This window comes from Lutjanus erythropterus, chromosome 16, assembly GCF_056507025.1.
Source record: "Lutjanus erythropterus isolate fLutEry1 chromosome 16, fLutEry1.hap2, whole genome shotgun sequence".
NCBI lineage: Eukaryota > Metazoa > Chordata > Actinopteri > Lutjaniformes > Lutjanidae > Lutjanus > Lutjanus erythropterus.
The window spans coordinates 16,495,335-16,514,551 of record NC_139332.1 but is presented as its reverse complement, the minus strand read 5'-3'; the positions used below and the strand labels follow the sequence as shown (position 1 = coordinate 16,514,551).

Here is a 19,217-nt window from a genome sequence, read left to right as displayed (position 1 = left end):
TGCTCTACATTTATACGAGCAGGACTTTTTTTTCCTGTCTCAAACCACGGCCCAGCTCTATCTAGCAATTAACTGCCTGCCGTGGACTCTGGTGACATTGTGTGGGGATATTTCTGTCACGTTTATTATGCGTTTGCTGACCAGACTGTGAGTCATGTGGACACACAGGCAAATCTAACCATGTGTTAGTCTGAGCCAAGGGAGGTTCCCTACTTTGATTTCTCCCTTTTTGCCTTCTACTTCTTTGCACTTCTCACGTTCTTTCACATCACTTTAGCTCTTTCATTGACAGAAAGGCTTTTTGGGGACTTGTCTTTGCTTCAATTCTGTGTGTCCCCTGAAGAAAGATGCAAGAAACCATGTTCAATAGAGGAAAAAAAAGTATTTTCTTTGTCTTGTCGTGTGTATCACCATTGGAAGAACTATTCCCTCTGACTCAACTTCTCCACCATGCTTGCTTGTGTTTCCTAACACATATTTATACTCTCCCTTACCCCTACCCCTCACTCCCTCCATGCACCCATGCCTAAACTGACACTATACCAAGTCTTCAATAACCCCGCCTCCCTGCAGCTAAAGTCTAAATGTTCAAGAAAGATATTCCAGTGGAAACAGCCTGCAGATGTGGTGACCTGAGGGAGAGAAGGCAGACAGACAGGGAGGAAGACGAAGGGATGGTACTGAAACGACACTGAATTGATATGAGAAACAAGGGGTAGAAGGAAAGGAATGAGAGAGAAAAGGCGTCACATACACATGACACATCACAACCTTGGCGTAGGTGTTGTATAATTTGAAGCACTTAAAGTAAATGAGTGCTCCTTAAAAAGCACGGCCTGTCGTTTACTAGCTCTCCCCCAGTTCCTTCCTTCCTTCCTGGGCGCTCCAGAGTCAGTCAGCAGGCCAAACAGTGCCAGTGGCCTCGGCATGCTGATATGCGCTCGGGCCTGTCGAGCCAACAGGAGAGCTGAATTCTTTGACTCAGCCAGACTTTTTTTGATCGCGCTTTAAGACTGCCGGCAGCTTCCAGGTTCTCCTCTAAAGAGCAGAGAAGAACATTTCTGGAGAAGATTGAAACATTTTCATGTCTGACTTTTTGTACTTTCTGTAACTTCTTGCTGTCATGATTGAATGCCTGAAGGAGCAGCAATTCACTTTTTGTCCCCTGGTTGAAATAAAGAAGTATTGAAGTTGCTGCCTGGTTTGCTTTACCACGAAATTTTATTCCCCCTGGTCTGTAGTCCTATTTATCCATGTAGATTTCTTTGTTGTCTAGTTTTGAAGGTATCAGCAACAGAGATGTCTGCCTTCCAATAGAACTAAATGACACATGGCTTGTAGTGCTCAAAGCACCAAAAAATACATTTGAAAAATTTCCAAAAATCATGACCTGGTTACTCAAGATATTCTACAGACCTTGTTGAGAGCAGTTTCATGTAGGAACTATTTTCTTTCTGCAGTGGCATGTAACAGAGCGACTTTCTTTTGTCCTAGTGAGAAAGTAGTTCCTGCATGAAACTGCTCACAACGTTTGTGGAATATCATGAGTAACCAGGTCTGACAGAGGGAGAGAGCGAGAGTGTGCCATCTGCTACCATTATACTGGAGAGAAGACAAACATCACTACGGCTGATATCTCCAAAACTCACACCAAATCTATCAAGATGGATAAAGGACTGTCCCTTGAACTTCTCAAAGCTCACTGTGCACTGTTGGTGGACAAATCATTACAAAATCAATCAGTTTTGTTTAAATTGACTATATGAGGCTGTATAACTAAGATTCAGGAACCGCCTGTGCCGTTCACAAACCCCAATCACCTGTTTCTTGTTAATTAGCCACCTGTGCACCTGTGTAATCCAGTCACCTGCGCATACCTAAGCATGTCCAAACCCTTTCCCATTTGTCTCATGTCTCACTTCCCAGCATTATTTTGATAGTGAAGTAACTCTTGAAAGAACTGACCCAGTCTTCCTCTTACAAATGTTAGATTTTGCTGCTGCAGCCTTATGTGGTCTGATATGACAGGTAATGGCTCATGGCTACTATTATTAATGTAATGTTAGTGGACTTCAGGTAGATGTTGTTGTGTGTCACAGCCATGATTTAGGTTTGAGAGAGAGAGAAACTAATGCAAAATACCTCTGGGATGAGGTTTATCTTTCTCTCTTTTGGCGGTGGCTCATATTAGTTAAGATCCTCCTTGTTGATGTTCGGCACCCAATTAATAAGACAAATAACGGACCGCGACCGTGATGCATAATTTATACACATTACTGTGTCAATTCACTGACTTTATGACTTTATGCTACACTGTATGTTTTAGCATAAAGCAAATGGCTCAAGAGGATCTTGGGAAATTAAAGGAAATGGCCGCTAGCAAAAGTTAAATAGCTACACTTTAATATTTTTAATCAGTTACACATACATTAGCATCAATGAATAATTTAAACAAATCAATATGGAGTTTAATTTTTAATACAGTCAGACAGTGGGGAGTTAAATTTAACAACCTTAAAGGAATAGTTTGACATTTTGGGAAATTCATAAATTCATCTCTCAATCACTCTTGTGTCTGTAAATATTAAGCTACCACCAGCAGATGGTTAACATAGCTTAGCACAGAGGATACAGGATTGGAATTGACTGTAGAGCCAAATAAAAGTATAGAACAAACTAATTTATATGCAGAAGTACTGAGGATAAATTGCGCCGTCTCGCAGCCTGAGGGAAGAAGCTCTTCTTTATTCTGGTGGTATAGCAGAGGGCACTTCTGTTCCTCATGCCTGCTGGCAGCAGGGTCAACAGGTTGTGTCAGCGTTGTCTTTTCCTCTGGGTTCTGCACAGACACCTAGATAGATATCGCTGATGCTCAGTAGATGGGTACCAGTGATGTTCTGGGTGGTTTTAATGAGTTTTTTCTGTCCTGGGCTGTGCACATCCCATGACAATTTGTTATGTTTCCAGTCAGGATGCTTTCTGTTGCTTCTCTCTGTAGAAGCTGACAAGAATGTGGCACAGGAATTTTGCCTTTCAGCCATTATGAGCATCTCAGGGTGGAGACGTATGATGTCCACGACAGATTCTCCGTGATGTTGATTCCCAGGAACCTAAAACTGTTCACCTTTCTCCAAAAATCAACAAACAGCTCCTTGGTTTTGTTGATGTTGAGCAGTAGATTGTTTTCTGTGCACCACTCTGAAAGACTGTTGACCACGTCCCAATATGAAGTCTCATCATTGTTTGAAATTGGTTTGATGATGATGATGTCATCTGCAGAGTTTTCCCCATGTCGGGGGCAGCAGTCATGGGTGTAGAGGACAGGAGGGGCTGAGCACACCACCCTGCTTAAAGAAAAAAGATAGAATGTGTTATTTCACTAAGCTTTAAAGTGATAGTTCACCCCAAAATCAAAAATACATAATACATATATATATATATATATATATATATATATACAGCATTTCTGTGAGGAAAGTTCATTGCAAGTTTTCAGAGAAGAGAAAAAGAAAAACTGCCTGTAATATAGGCTGTAATTTGAAAACCTCAACCGCCCCTGCATGTCTGCTGATGTGTGTGTGTGTGTGTGTGTGTGTGTGTGTGTGTGTGTGTGTGTCTGCGTGTATGCCTGTGTGTGTATGTGTATGTGAATGCATGCAGTGCTCTGTTTAATTAGTGCCTATGTATGTATATAAGTCTCATAGAGGGCAGTGTGTCTGAACCTTTACATCCATCACCCTCTGCTTCCATCAACCTTCGACCATTTTTTGATCTTTTCTGTCATCTTTTTCTTTGCTTCAGTCGATGGAAGAATTATAGGTGTGTGTGTGTGCTCCTCCTCTTTAATCACATAACTCTCTCTTTCTCTCTGCTTCTTCACTCAACTTCCTCTACAGACAACTGCCGGCGTCTGAGTGTGTGGCCACATACGACCCGTACCAGCCACTCTATATTATAGTAGAAACATATCTTTAATAATCCAGAGGAAACAACATCAGGTTATCCCCTTTAAGAGTCAATTGTACAAGATGTGTGGCATGTGTGTATTTAAAGAAATACACACATGCCAGAGCCTTTTTTCCCCACTATTACAGAATGATAGTATGATAGTAGTTGTATAATAATATAATAGTTTCAGCCAGACCGTTCTCCAACGTTATGTGTGAACATGTGTGGAGTGTGGAGATGGGTTTAGCTATAAAAGTCTAGAGTTCACACTGATAAAACAGGAACAATACAGCTTCAGTACTCAAGGTTGTGGCATAATATGCACACATAGTTGAAAATAAAAGAACAGCCTGTATGAATGAGTGAAGAGAAAATTTTCCTGGTACGGTTTAGGTACCCATTTATGAAACATTTCTTTCCTGCCCCAAAGTCCCGTCCCAGACGCCAAAAATGTCCCCATCTACAGGAATCGCTGAATGGTTTAATGAGTATGACATTTTTCTCTTCTGAATTTGATATTTAGTTGTTTTTTTTTAGGATTTTTCGTCACTTTCAACGTACTGTATGTACACAGTCATAGACATACAGCCACAAACAAGACAGGTAAGATAAAGAATAAATAATGGATGTAATAAAGAAATCTAAGTACATTTAATGGAGTGTATAATTATGTACAGTACATATGTGTATACATGTCTATATACATTACGTGAAGAATGTAGGATATGGATAAGGTATATTGATAATGACAGTGCATACTGATATGTACATGTTTGCATTTCAAATGGTAAAATTAGACTATATTTACATAAAGAGATCTCCAGACATTCTCATGTTATGATAGATATTGCTGAAACATATTGTTGAAGTTTCACTATGGCATGTTTTATTTCTTAGATTATATGATATTGTTGTACAGAATAATTGTATTCTGCACACTTATATTTTTTATGTTCAGTAAATGTTTTTCATGGCTCACTTCATGTCAGTGTCACCATCTGACCGTGTCTGTGATCCATCACCACAATATGACATATAACATCAGATATAATCTGGCATTTTTCTGTCGAGGATGCAATAGTTACACGTATCCATCCAGCATACAGCAAATCTTTCTTCTTTGATGGTTGTGCGCTCCGTTCCTTACCAGCTGGCTGGCAGGTGGACAGCCACCCCTGACATGAGAGGATCTGCTCCTCCCATAATCCTTAGCACTTTCTTCTGCATCAGAATGGAAATATGAGACTCGCTGACTGAGGCCAGTGAGGAAACAACGACTTAGACAGCCAATAAGAGCGCAGCACATCTGGAGGAATCCGTCTGCGGGCCCAGCTGGCAGTACTATAGGAGACAGCAGAGGAGAGGAGTAAGATGTTAGATTCAAAATGGCTGAAAGATATTTTAAAAAGTGTTCAGTGTCAGTATTACAGAAACTCATCAGTCTTAAGTTAAGACAGAAAGAGTCAAGGATTTTTTCTGATTATCTCAGGTTAGTAAACCCCAAGTACTAAGTCCAACGTTGGTCATCAACTTTTATGTCTGTCACCTAGCAACTGACACTACTTTTCTCATCTCACCAAATTAAACAACTCTGTATTCATAGCTTTTTTTTTTTTTAAAACAAACTCAAACATAAATTTAACCATACAAAAACACGGAGCAAAAACAACAAAGAGGACTTAACTTCAAGACGGATGAGTAAGAGGTGTTGGTAACACGTAGACAAATCAAAAGATGTATTTTTGGGAAATTCACTACAACACGAACTTGGGAGGTGAAAGACACTGAATGGCCTAAGATAGCAGACGCAGTCTCTGCCTTATCTGGCATCCAGTGTGTAAAAGCAGTAAAAGAGCAGCCATGTAGATTAAATAAATTAGCTAACACTCTGTTCAAATGAAACTTGTGAACTTGTAATTATGACATGGTCCTAACCCTAATTACCATGGTTACCAAGTATTCAGGATCTACAAGTTAGGAAGTTTCAGTAACATCGCCCCAGGTCAATAAATTCTGGTTAGATGTCACATTGTTGCCTTTTATTTTGTTTTTTTGGCCTAAAACTGCTTATTTCTTGTAGAAAATCATGGACAACTTTAAAACTTTAAAGGCAAGGATTTCTCTGGTCACTTCATTTGATTCTTACCCACAGGTGAACTGTGATTTGATCCGACACTTCTACTACATCCACTTGCAATATAGTTTCCTTGGAGTTCAGTGTAACATGTCTGAATGCAGACAAAGAATTCAGGACTTAGATCCATCAACAATCACACTGCAAGAAGTAGCAGTAATAAGATTCAGTGCTGATCTTTAATCAAGAAGCAGATCTGGGTCTGAAGTTGACCTGGCTGTCCTCCAGTGATAAACTTTCTGACAACCCATTTTCTTGAGGAAAAAGAGGTCTGGTCTACTAAAAATGCTGGTTAAAATATTTGCAAATAGTTACTGAAAATATGTTAATAAATAAATAGCAGGTTCATTTTAAACTCAAGTTAAATTTGCCATGTTATCTTACTTAAAAAGTTGTTTCAGTAAGTTAAAGCTGCTGCCTTGTTAATGTCTCTTAAGTTTTAGAGTTGAATTGAATTTTCATATTATTGTCTTATAATCCTTTTTTAAAAAAAACATGTTTTTGAATGTCTACAAAGAGTAACTCTTCACTTTGACTAAACATAATTGACTGTTTCATGTGGAATGTGGTTGAATCAAGAGAAAAAAGTCTGATGATGTGGAGCTTCGCAGCCATCTTTGATTTCCTACGCCGCCTGTCTGGTCTCTCCAGCTACTTCAAGGCTTCATCTCTTCTACAAACATGAGAATGTAACTGTGCAGTGAGTGGGAGCTCTGCCATCTTTAAAACACATTTCATCTCGCTCAGTTGTCCCTCCTCTTTCTTTTTTTCCCTCTGTCTTTCTATCTTTCTGGTTCGACTCAGGGAAGAGTTGAGGTGAAGTTGTCGGGGAGTGTCCAACAGTTACTTTTTCTCTGGCACAGGGGGAGGAAAGGAACAGGACAGAAGAGCTGAGCAGTTATTTGAAATAAATCAGTAAACTGTAATAGAACATGGATGTAACCTTAGGTGTTGTAGCTATACTCTTTTAGAGTGACTTGAGTAGTTTGCTTGCACTTGTATTATGCTTCAAAACAGACCTTTAGAAGACATAATAGCTGACAGTCATTCATTTCATTTTTATCATTATGATCTGCATCACTTTTTAAGAGCATTTTTCTGCACATGCAAGCAAAGACACATTGCTGCAAAGAGTAGACAAAAAGTATTTTCTATTCTATTTTATCACATATTAAATCCCAGTAAAGTGTCCATCCATGCTCACAGAGGAGGATCTCTGGAAGAGATCCACTTTTCTTTTCCATTCCTTTACATATTTTGTGTTCATTGGGGCAATTTTATCTTTATAATACAAATGTGGACGAGGTAACAAATATGTCTTTGAATTTTAAGTTCCAATAAAAGGTCACCAGAATTTTCTTTTTTGGATGCAGGGTGCAACATCTCCTTCATGAGCTGCAGAATAAGATTAGTGGGAATATGTTTTTTTTTTTTTTTACATCCCTGTTTGAACTTGACCAAATCATGAAATGATTACACTGACTTATTACATGATAGCAAGGAACCTTCTCCCATTTAAAGGACATTCACATTTTTAAAGTGTCCCTTACAACAAAAGTCAGGTCAGGGGCACATAAGGACATTAGGGCATAAAAATGTGTGTACTGTAATCATCCCTCCTGCCAACAATGAGTTTTACTTCATAAAATCATATATTTATTTTATTGGTCAGTGCTTGCTATTGCAAGTGTTTCAATGGAATGCATTACAGACTAAGTTGTAATTTACGAATGTATTTATGCATTTTGTGCTTTACTGACTGGAATGGACTGTAGGAGTGTAGTATAAGGCCATATGAGGGCCACGCTGTAGAGTGGCAGTAGAGTAGATGACATGTCTGGTCATGTGGGCAGGTAAGAGCTGCTCAGAGAGAGAGGCTGAAACTAGATCTCTCCTTCTCACCTGTCTTTTGTCAGTCTGAAGCTGAGAGAACACTGCACTAAATCACTGCATTCCACTGATCCTGCTGAGTAAAGACTTCACTCCTTTTTATTCTGATAAAGAGAGTCTAAAGAGGTCCAGTTTTTGCTATAGGAACAGAAACATGGCTTTATGGCATTGGTTAGGGAATGTTTGGGGCATGTGGTTTGCACTTGTTTGGGAAAAATGAATTATGACACAAAATCTGCTTGACAGCAAGAGGTATGTTGGTGGGAGCAACACACTACACAAAACAGCAAAGTAGTCACTAGAATATCTTCCAATGCAATAGAAGAGTAAGGCTGGAATAAAAAAAAGAATCCGTGCGTAAAAGCAGCACACTCAAAGTCACCTCCGAATAAATTCCAGCGCGATTCAATAGATAATCCTACACTCTCTCTCTAAAAAAAAATATTTCTCCCCATAAATCCAAAAAAGAGTGGAAAAGATTCTGCCCCTCTCGGTGCCAACTGATGCCCACCGACGCCTCTCCAAAATGCGCACATTTTACGCACAAACCTAAACTGCGCGCAAGGTTGAAGCCCGGTATCTCAGTATACTGACTGTCCGGATTCACTGCAACCCGTAAAGGAGGGGAGGAAACGTAGGCCTTCTTCTGCCTTTTAAACCTCGACGCTGTCCACGTCCTCAAAAAGAATGGATCTAATTAAAACGTTGCACTCGTCATCATCGCCAAAGCTTTGCCAAACGCGCTCTGGTGGAGAGGAGGCTGGGAGATGCAGCACCACATGACTGAGTGTGAGCTGGAGAGGGATGGGAGTCAGATTGGGTTTCTCGTCTCTCATTGGCTGGTGGGCTGACTTTTGACACGCAGACCAGGGACCCTCCTGCCGTATAAATAGGCCTGATAGAACTTTATTATTCTAGCATCACGGCAGCAGGTTTCTGCTAAGTTTGGAGTTACTCGTGTCACCACAACTGTATGCCTTCCTGAAGGTGGTTTAAAAACAAGGGCTCAGCAGCACAAGGAGTCTGCATGTCTTTGTAGACATGCTCAGCTTTGTGGATACCCGGATTCTGTTGCTGCTTGCAGTAACTTCATACCTAGCATCATGTCAATGTAAGTTTGATTATCTGCTCTTTTTCTGTGATGGATATTTTTTCCCACTGCTTGAGGATCTTGCGCTTTGGCTTTTGTTTGGGACTTACATCAAGGTCAACCTGAAGAGCGCTGCTGAATAAAAGTCAACGGATTGAGCTCATGCAGAGGATTCTTCACTCTTTTTCCAAGGATACAATTATGATTATTTGATTAGTTTCCGAGAAGGAGATGTTGCGCTCCTTAAAAAAAAGATTTTCTCGTTATGAAAGAGACAAAGTAGTCACCCTATTGTCTTTTCAAAATGTTTAATGCATGCTGAGTTATTAAAATTGGCTAAACGTGAGTTTTCTTTTAGACATCGGATGAAAAACTTAGTGGGGCGTTGTACATATTGTTCCATCCAGATGTCCAAGGGATGAAGCATTATTATAGGAAACTGCAATGTCTCCCCCTGGTGGCCGTGGATGCAAACATCTACTTGGCACCAATAAGATTTTCTCCTCTTTGAAGACGTAAACGTGATTATCAAAGCTTTTAAGTAGAGTCAGAATAAATGCTTACATATTACATCAGTTTTAGTTTTTTTTTTTCCAAACGAAATATCCTTGTTTACAACTTTATTACCAGTTTACTGTGTCATTGAGCCTTATTTAGGTCACGGAAACATTTTTAAATTCAAAAAACTACAAGATATGAATTGAAGTTGAAGCTTCTTTTTAACTTTTGCGTTATTCTAGTACATTAAATTGGGAGATAAATAGCCTCACATCACTTTGAATGTCCAAGCGCGCCCCCTTGTGGCCAAGATTGGACATGAGGCGTTAGAGTTCATAGGGAGGTCCCAGGTGTGCCAAGCTCAGTCATGACCAGCTGGTCCACATTCAGAAGGGGCAGCTGATGTCCACCTGCAGCAAAGTGAGGATGAGAGATGTGAAAGAAGGACACAGTCATCAGATCATCAAAGTCCAAACTATTTTACAATTATGGAAAGTAGAATTCAGTCTAACTGAGCTAAAATGTAACCCTTTTTAAATACAAAATCAGAAAATACATCATTTGATAACATTCTATAGCAGAAATCAGATTAAAAAAAAAAAAAACATTTCCCAATACAGATGCTGTAGCTCTTGTCTTTGTTTTTGCAGTAGCAGGCCAAATATTCCTGTCCCAAGGGCATGAACTACCTGTTCAGGCCTGTTAGCAGCCAGATCCTGATGATATGGAATGCTATTGAACACTTAAATTCACATTCATGACAGAGTTTGAAGAAGTTTAGCATACAGATATGGACCACAACTGCACTTTTTTTTTTAAACCTGGGCTGAGACTTAAACTACAGCCAACAGTTTGTTACCAAATAAAAAGTACAAGCAGGCTAATTGTTGTAGGCATGACAGAAGCATTTTGAGATACAGGTGATGAATGTAGTTAGCCCAAAAACTCTGACACGTTGTTTAAGGCCTAGTTTGTTAAGGCCATTAGAACACAAAAACACACTGAACTTTCTTCTGAACAGTTCTTTGAACATTATTAGACTTAAACAGTGTTAGTGGGCATTTTAATTTCCTACATGAAGGCAGCCAGTGTTGTTTCTACGAGTTGTAGTTGCCTTATCCAGTGTGTAGATTTTTATAGACTTCTTTCTCATGCAAAAGACACATAGTACATACTTTTCACTGCCTTACAGAAAGAGCTTAATACAATTAAAATATATGTAAATGGATGGAAATGACATTGTTTCTGTTTCAGGTTGTTTTGCTCTAAAAATGCTTATCATGTTCTAACGGAGTATCCCCTCTTCTCTCCCCACCCTCCTCTTCTCCCTCTTCCTCCTCCTCATCTCTCCAACGCCACAGCCTCGGTTAGTACACATGCATGAAATCACAAAAGATAACTTTACCTTGTCCATGTCCTTGTTTTTCTTCTAAATGCTGTGATATATTCCTTAAGTGGAGACTTCTGTCGGTTGGTGTCGACCATTTGAGCAATCTCAATGATGGCATTTCATTCAGGCATTTCTGCCCCTGAACTGAAAGTTATTTCTTGCAAATTTTTCTCCCTTCCTGCTCCACGAGTAGGTGAGGGTCCTATTGGCTAAAGTTTGTGTCAATGAAAGCTAAAACCACATCTCTGAGGCACCCATGGGGCCTGGTACAAAGGATCCTTTCTGAGGACAGCACAGAGGTGCAGAGCAGAGGGAGGTTTGCCCCCTAACAGCTGGCTTTGGTCAGTTTGGAGTCCTCCTCTGCTCCTTGATTTAGGAGATACTTTATGAAAACTGATCAGATAAAACTGAAAGAAAAAAAAAGAAAATTATTATTAAACTGATGCCTCTCTACTGAAACACAGAGACCAAACAGAGCCTGATCAGCATTAAATGAATGGTTCTGCTCCTGATTGAGATTGCCTGAAATTAAACACCTGTTGGCATGATGTTTGCAGCATTTTAATGTTTTAAAGGTGCTGTACTCAAACTTCAGAACTGTATTTGTCCCATGGACTAACATGCTCTTATTGCTAAGAGGTTGTTGAGTCTGTTCCTTCATCATATTGCTTCTTTTGGCATCTCTGTGCATATGTTGATCATTTATATCACATGCACATTGCTCTGCTGTGCTCTCATTTTAATTTCTGTATTCGCATTAGCATGTTTTATCTACCTTTGTTTGCACGCTAAGCTGTTTTCTACAATGGCTACTTGTGCTTAAGATAATGAAGCCGACTGTTCGATATTGCCTACACTTTAAATGACGTGAGAATACCTTGAAAAGACTGAATAAATAAATCTTACATTTATTTATCTTCTTTTCTATTTAGGGAAGAATAATCAAGGTGAGCATGTGATGTTGTCTCATGTGTCATTTAGCACCTTCAGTGTGGCATATCAGACACAGAAAGCCTAGTTAAGATTGGAAAAAGTCAGTCTTAATCACTGAAATGTGTTTTTTACTTACTTGTCCTCTCGCTGTAAAGGTCTAGTTTGTTTATATGCACATTTTATTGATATTAACATACACCAGATGCTTTGAATTTAATTCAAATCTGGGTTTTAATTTGGTTTTAGTTGCATTTAGCTAAGATCAGACGCAGAGGCATGATGCTTTGCTAGAGGAAGAGTTTGGAGTTGACATGTTGCTGAAGCAGCCGTCTGCTCTGTGTTTTGGTCTGACCGAATGATTTCTCTGCTCGCAGGGTCTCAGAGGAGACAAAGGACCTCGAGGTGACAGGGTAAGCTGATGAACCTCTGCTACTTTTGATCAAACAACTGTTACCAAATATGTCATTTAGACGTTTAAAGAAGTATATTTTCAACTCATGTTTGGTGCTGTGTTTGATGACGTCATTTGACCTCATAACCTCAGTAGGCCACACCCCTTTGTTTACATCACCCATAGGCCTTGTGTGTACAGACAGTAATAGTAACGTAAATGGATGTGATAGGTGCTATTTAAAATATTTACCTCATTAATTTATTGCCAGTTGAAGTTTTGTTTTTAAGTTTTTTATTTTTTCGCCACTGTTGCAGAAATTAATCTATAATTTGGTAGAACAGCGGTTAAGCTTTATCTGTTTATCTATGTGTTAATGTTTATGTTCTTTTATATAAGCAGCTCGTTCAATAAAAGTATTTATTCACTGTAACTGTGTTTTACAGGGTCCTCAAGGACCAAATGGAAAGGATGGCAAACCCGGACTCCCTGGCCCCCCTGGCCCCCCTGGTCCCCCTGGACTCGGAGGAGTAAGTCCACTATTTATGTTCACAAAAATAAGCTGCCTGGCCGCTCACTGTTTGTGTCAAAAGTGGGTCATAATTGAGCACTAGCTGTCATATTCCTTACAGTGCCAACCGTGCAAAAAGCATTAAGAGATAAATGTGTTAAATGGATGAATTTGACCCACATTTGTCTCAGTCATGGTTGCAGGCCTTGAGGTCGTCATTGCCTCTTCTGCTGTGTCACAGTTTGAGTTCACCAAACCAAATTCCTATCAGCTGTGTTGAAATGATCATAAAGTACTGAGTTGTATTAATGTTGTCGTAACCCCATGAACTTTTACCTTTTGTCTTTTACCCATTTGACATCATGGCCAACAGATAACACATGGTGATACACTATATGTTACCATTAGTGTTAAATTAGTTACATTTCAAGTTTTCAAACCCTAAAATAGGAAGGATGCTGACTTGCTTTGTATGTTAAATCATTTTATAAGTGCAAACAAGTGCCGATTTATGCCACAAAAGTATTTTTTCATAGCTGATTGCTGGATCATGCCAACAACATTGGATGTGTGGAAACACTTACCACTAATATTTATCTGAACTCGTAGAAACTCAACACTTTGTCCTGATATATTATTAGAAATGTGCCATTATGAGTAATTAATCTGTGTTTTGTTTTGTTTTTTTCAGAACTTTGCTGCTCAGTATGATGGTGTAAAAGCCCCTGATCCCGGCCCTGGACCCATGGTGAGGACCTCCTTCTTTCTCCAGCATGGACACACACACATCAACCAATCAATCAATCAATTTTAGCATGGTGGCAATGCGCTTCTCAATTACAAAGAATATGTGGGGGAAAAAAACATACTGTAAGCAAATTAAACAGTTAAAATAAAACAACCACAATAAAAACATCAATGTTAAAATTAAAACACAATGTAATTCACTGTAACATGAATACACACTCAGGCCATTACACACCTGAGATGTCAGGTATTTTTGTGTGTCTTTACATTCTTTCCTACACATAAACAGTCTACAAGAGGATACTTATACCTTGACAAGTTGCACTAGCCAGGATTAAATGTTAATGAATGATATGACTAATTAACTTATTTTTCCTTTTCAGGGTATGATGGGTGCTAGAGGCCCTCCCGGACCTCCTGGACCCCCTGTAAGTTCACACACATCAGTCTGATCAACTTCGACCAATTACTCACACCCGTAACCTCATAATGCAACGTGCTGGTCCACTATTATCTACATGAAGACTAACTGCTGTGTCTTTTATTATTCGACAGGGTGCTCAGGGACACACCGGACACCCTGGTGAGCCCGGAGAGCCTGGACAGACTGTAAGATCATCCTCGAGAATATTCACATAAATATTTCTCAGATTATCATGTGATCATAAAGCTGCAGCTGCTTTGGGATCACTTCCTTGTCAGACTCACCCATGTCATGTGATGCAATCATCTTAAAAGCATTTGAGTTCTTAAATGTTCCGTTTCTCCTTCCCAAGGGCCCCGTTGGTGCCCGTGGCCCCCCTGGACCCCCTGGCAAAGCTGGAGATGATGTATGTACACATTTATGTTTCTTCAAGCAATTTTTAAGAGCTACTTCTCATTAAACATTTTGTAAAGACTTAGTTTTTTGAGTGGCTGTAGAGTTTCTCTGAAGCAGTAACATCTATTCTGCTGTCTTGCAGGGTAACAACGGCAGACCTGGCAAGCCCGGAGACAGAGGTGCCCCCGGCCCACAGGTAAGAGGACTTTCTCCAAAAGAGGGGGAAATAAACACAAACAGACACAATCTGACATCTGAGCTGTGAATGTGGATTTCGTGTCAGTAATATCTTCTTTTTGTAAATCGCAGGGTGCTCGTGGATTCCCCGGAACCCCCGGACTTCCAGGAATGAAGGGACACAGAGTGAGTGAGACCTGAACTTTGCCTGCATGGTGGTAATCCCACTTCTGGCCTGCAGCAAACAGCAGAAAATTCTCCAAAAGAAAAACAGTGGACTAGCTCCGCCCGTGTGAAAAGTGGACTAAAATGCTTTGTAGCGTCATAAAGCAGCACTGCTTGGAGTTATTATGGCCCCAACTTACTTTTTTCTGTCTCATGACAGAAAACTGGACATTAAAAGGAGCCTAATGTCATGGCTAATGTTGGAAAGTGTCTTCCATATAAACGAGATCCAGAAGCTAAACGTCCTATGAAACAACCTTTGAAGATAGAAAAGCTTCCTTAATGTCCCATGAGAGACTATTTTAGATTTTAGATTCGATTTATATTTAGATTCCAAACTAGTAACTCATATCCAAAAGGTAATAGGAAGAAGTGAAAACTTATTAAGTCCCGTCCCATTATCTAACAAGGATGTATCTCCTAATTTTGTCCCTTATATCATATTTTTTCTAGTAGCACTTTTTAAGCATCTTCCATCATCACTTTCTTTCTGTGTTTCAGGGTTACACCGGTCTGGATGGACGTAAGGGAGAGCCTGGTGCTGCTGGCCCCAAGGTAAGAAGGGCACCTTCCTCATGACTGCAGCAACAAATGTTGTCACGAGTACACGGTTGATTTTAGCCCTTACTTTGCTCTTGATGATACAGGAAACAAGATCAGTTTATTTATCATTATACAACAAGGTTCGTTTAGCGAGATTTAGTTGTAGGTCCCTCTTAGCTACTCATTTAAAATTATATACAGTGGATTGAGTGAGGAGATAAAAAATAAAAAATACATGGTGGAGTGCTCAGGATGAATTAATCAGTCTCACAGCCTGGAGGAAGAAGCTGTAATCTGGTGGTACGGCAGCGGATACTTCCGTATCTCTTGCCAGATGGCAGCAGAGAGACACAGAGCTAGACAATGTGTTGTAGTCTCTGCAAAGATATATGTATCTCAAATACTTGTCACATACATTTCCTGACTGGACCTGTTAACCTATGACCTTCACCTTATTAATCTACCTCCTCCTGTCTCTCCTATAGGGAGAGCCTGGTGCACACGGAGCTGCCGGAAGTCCTGGACTTGCTGTAAGTTTTTGATCAAGATTCAACGATTATGCACAAAACCTCAGAAAACCTAAACTCATGCTTATCTTCTGTTGTCGTTCACCAGAAAGGTGCAATAATTCATCTTTTTCCATTACACGATTGCTGTAAAGACACTTTTCTCATCACTTCTGCTCTTTTTGCGTGTCTTCTCTTTAGGGATCTCGTGGTCTTCCTGGTGAGAGAGGTCGTGCTGGCCCTGCTGGCCCTGCTGGTGCTCGTGGTGCTGATGGCAATGTTGGACCCGCTGGCCCTGCTGTGAGTTTTTTTCCCGTTAAACCCTTCTGCGATAGTAAAATTAATCCATTTTGTGAATATTGAACACAAGAGGTAGCTATCACCAAGATACTTGTCCAGAATGTACTTAACTGTGATTTGGTATCTTAATGTGTATATAGTGATGTGCAATATAAGACCCAGCAACAAATGATGGCACAATTATGCCAGTTATTACATATGTACAATTGCATAAACCATAGATAAACAAATGTCAAACTTGACCTAAATGTGAACTTACATGACACACATCCTGATGTCTTGTCTGTTGTTCTTCTACCCAGGGTCCCCTCGGTGCTGCTGGCCCCCCAGGTTTCCCCGGCGGTCCTGGCCCCAAGGTGAGCGTGATGTCACTTCCTCTACTTTGGCAATATGTCCTTTCAAAGAGGTTCACGTTTAGGGTCACAAAAGGACACAATTCTTATCAACATACTATAGAGGCATCTAATCTACTATCCCCAGGGGAATAGGTGCATTTGCAACGCATACAAACTCCAGTAGGTTGTTTCCCAAGGCTGCTTTTATTATATTATTATCAGCCTGCAGGTTGTAGTGACTTGATTTTTTTTTTTAAATTAAGTCTAATTTCATTATTAAATTTTGTCTGTATTTTTCTCTTTGACAGGGAGAGATTGGACCCGCTGGAGCTACTGGCCCAGCTGGACCTCAGGGAGCAAGAGGAGAGCCCGGTGCCAATGGCGCTGTTGGCCCCGTTGGTCCCTCTGTAAGTATACAAGGTCACCACAACATACATTTTATTGAGTTTGTCTCTGATTTATTATTGAAAGTTGTGTTGTTCCAGAATAGATTAATCAATGCATTCCATTAAATACAATTATTGACATTTAAACTAAATTAAACAGATTGTTTAATGATTAGCATTTCTCTTTATATTGTCATTTATTTACACTGTGTTATATTATCACATATTCCATATTATAGTACCTTTAGATTCACTCATTTCTTGTCCTTTCCTTTCAGGGTAACCCTGGTGCTAACGGTCTGACTGGAGCCAAGGGAGCTGCTGTAAGTATTCAAGTTGTTCTGTTAGAGCATACACAGGTCAAAGGTCATGTAGGGTGACACAGACGTCACAACAATTAGGTCACACTGCAACCACAACACATAAATAATGAGGTGATGATGTAAGTTTACTGATAGCAAGATGCAGTTTTATTTTTCTACAACTACATTGCAATTGCAATTCAAGTTAGATTTTAGTGATGCTCACCTGTCCGTCATGGCTGTTGTTTAGGGTACCCCTGGTGTTGCTGGTGCTCCTGGCTTCCCTGGACCAAGAGGAGGACCTGGACCCCAGGGCCCTCAGGGTGCTGCTGGACAGAGAGGTCTTGCTGTAAGTACTCAACCAACACACACAAACATCCACAAAAAACACTTGAAAGCATGTAAATGTACATCCTGCTGACACATACATCCATCTGTCAAATGATCTTGTCATTAATTGCATTTGTGTATCTGTTTTAGGGAGATCCTGGTGCTCAGGGAGTTAAGGGAGACGGTGGTCCCAAAGGAGAGCCTGTAAGTTCACATCCTTATCCTGATCTTTAGCTTAAAATCTTATCAAACTTACGACTGTTGCCCTCAACTAACTTCTCTATTGCCTTCCTCAGGGTAACGCTGGACCTGCCGGACCCCCCGGACCTCAGGGTGAGGAGGGCAAGAGAGGACCTGCTGGTGAGCTCGGTGCTACTGGACCTGCTGGCCTTCGTGGAGCTAGAGTGAGTACCAGAAACAGACCAGCGCGCGTCTCTGATGGGATGGTGTTGCACCCAAACACATCCAGAGGTTATGTTACATGAATCACCTGCTAATCTCCTGCCTGTGTGTCTCTCTTTAGGGCGCTCCTGGCAGCCGTGGTATGCCTGGTGCTGAGGGAAGAAGTGGCCCCATTGTAAGTGTTAACATGCACTTTAACAGCATAAATCTGTATTTAAGTACAAACGTCTCTTCTACTTCAAAATATAGTCAACCTTCAGTCATGAGATGAAACTTCTTCCTCATTTCTTTTCCATCTCTTTGTCTCTGTCTCATAGGGTATGCCTGGTGCTCGTGGTGCTTCTGGTGCCGCTGGACCCCGTGGACCCCCTGGAGATGCTGGTCGTGCTGGTGAGCCTGGCCCAGCTGGTCTCAGGGTGAGTCTTATGTTAAGTTCTGTTTTTAACCAATGATGCAGGGATCTGAGTTCTCTGAGTCTGATAAATCACAGAAACACCTTAAAAGGAGAGCAGGCCTGAGGCCTGTACTGAAATAGGTGAGTTAGAGTAGCTCGGAGCAGTAGTGTAATGGTTTTGCTATGATGACCCAAGTGGTCAGCTATAACAGTACAAATTAATGACAATTATATATTTATTTAGGGTTTATTTGATAGGAACAGACACAGTATACATAGACAAACTGAAAACGGCTACTGTGCAAGTATCACAGTGTTATAGCGGATGTTAATTTGCAACACCTGTCTCTAGAAGGCCTTTCATAAAAATAAGAAATCGAAACTGGGGGGTAAAATTAAGGTAAGATAAAGATATGATAAAGCTGAAATAAAATCTGAGCTCAGCAAGACACACTAATGCACACATTTGAAGACATTACATTTAAAAACTAGACATGAAAAGAGGTTTGTTGCTGAATTAACCAGGATTTGGTAGCTCTCCTAAAAGTGAGCTTGCAACAAGTTACTTGAAGCTGCTGACTCACTGGTGTCTATTTTCCACAGGGTCTCCCCGGAAGCCCTGGCAGCTCTGGACCCCCAGGAAAGGAGGGACCTGCTGTAAGTAAATCTGAATATTACACATTTTACTTCAGGGCACAGACATCCTCATTCTGTACTGTTTATGATATGTGTGCTCAAATAAATGCGGATGATTTTCTGATGCATTTCCCGTTTTCTCCTCCAGGGTCCCTCTGGACTAGATGGCCGCACTGGACCTCCCGGCCCAACTGGACCCAGAGGCCAGCCCGGAAACATTGGCTTCCCCGGACCCAAGGGACCTTCTGTAAGTAGAAATAAAGCCAAGACTGGAAAATGAGCATTCAGAACTTTAAAGATATATGTATGTATTGTTTTTTTTTCCAGTT

The 19,217-nt window shown here is 40.5% G+C and overlaps 1 protein-coding gene and 1 long non-coding RNA gene across 2 annotated transcripts in view; one reads left to right on the top strand and one right to left on the bottom strand.

The window, feature by feature from the left end:
• Positions 1–2,443: 2,443 nt before the first annotated feature.
• On the bottom strand, positions 2,444–11,067 carry LOC146312886 (uncharacterized). Its single transcript, XR_014772123.1, has 4 exons — positions 10,966–11,067; positions 9,833–9,970; positions 5,096–5,289; positions 2,444–3,347 (listed from the first exon to the last, which is right to left on the bottom strand). It is a non-coding gene; the product is annotated as an uncharacterized LOC146312886 (long non-coding RNA).
• The window catches only part of col1a2 (collagen, type I, alpha 2), a 23,009-nt gene continuing 12,676 nt past the window's right edge, over positions 8,885–19,217 (top strand). Inside the window, exons 1-23 of the mRNA XM_084739970.1 lie at positions 8,885–9,083; positions 10,475–10,486; positions 12,253–12,293; positions 12,721–12,804; positions 13,477–13,533; positions 13,916–13,960; positions 14,088–14,141; positions 14,309–14,362; positions 14,495–14,548; positions 14,662–14,715; positions 15,256–15,309; positions 15,783–15,827; positions 16,005–16,103; positions 16,406–16,459; positions 16,747–16,845; positions 17,103–17,147; positions 17,377–17,475; positions 17,607–17,660; positions 17,753–17,860; positions 17,980–18,033; positions 18,176–18,274; positions 18,856–18,909; positions 19,037–19,135. Coding sequence (XP_084596096.1) covers positions 9,014–9,083; positions 10,475–10,486; positions 12,253–12,293; positions 12,721–12,804; positions 13,477–13,533; positions 13,916–13,960; positions 14,088–14,141; positions 14,309–14,362; positions 14,495–14,548; positions 14,662–14,715; positions 15,256–15,309; positions 15,783–15,827; positions 16,005–16,103; positions 16,406–16,459; positions 16,747–16,845; positions 17,103–17,147; positions 17,377–17,475; positions 17,607–17,660; positions 17,753–17,860; positions 17,980–18,033; positions 18,176–18,274; positions 18,856–18,909; positions 19,037–19,135 — 1,488 coding nt within the window. The 5' untranslated portion in view covers positions 8,885–9,013. The remainder of the gene's footprint in view (positions 9,084–10,474; positions 10,487–12,252; positions 12,294–12,720; positions 12,805–13,476; positions 13,534–13,915; positions 13,961–14,087; positions 14,142–14,308; positions 14,363–14,494; positions 14,549–14,661; positions 14,716–15,255; positions 15,310–15,782; positions 15,828–16,004; positions 16,104–16,405; positions 16,460–16,746; positions 16,846–17,102; positions 17,148–17,376; positions 17,476–17,606; positions 17,661–17,752; positions 17,861–17,979; positions 18,034–18,175; positions 18,275–18,855; positions 18,910–19,036; positions 19,136–19,217) is intronic.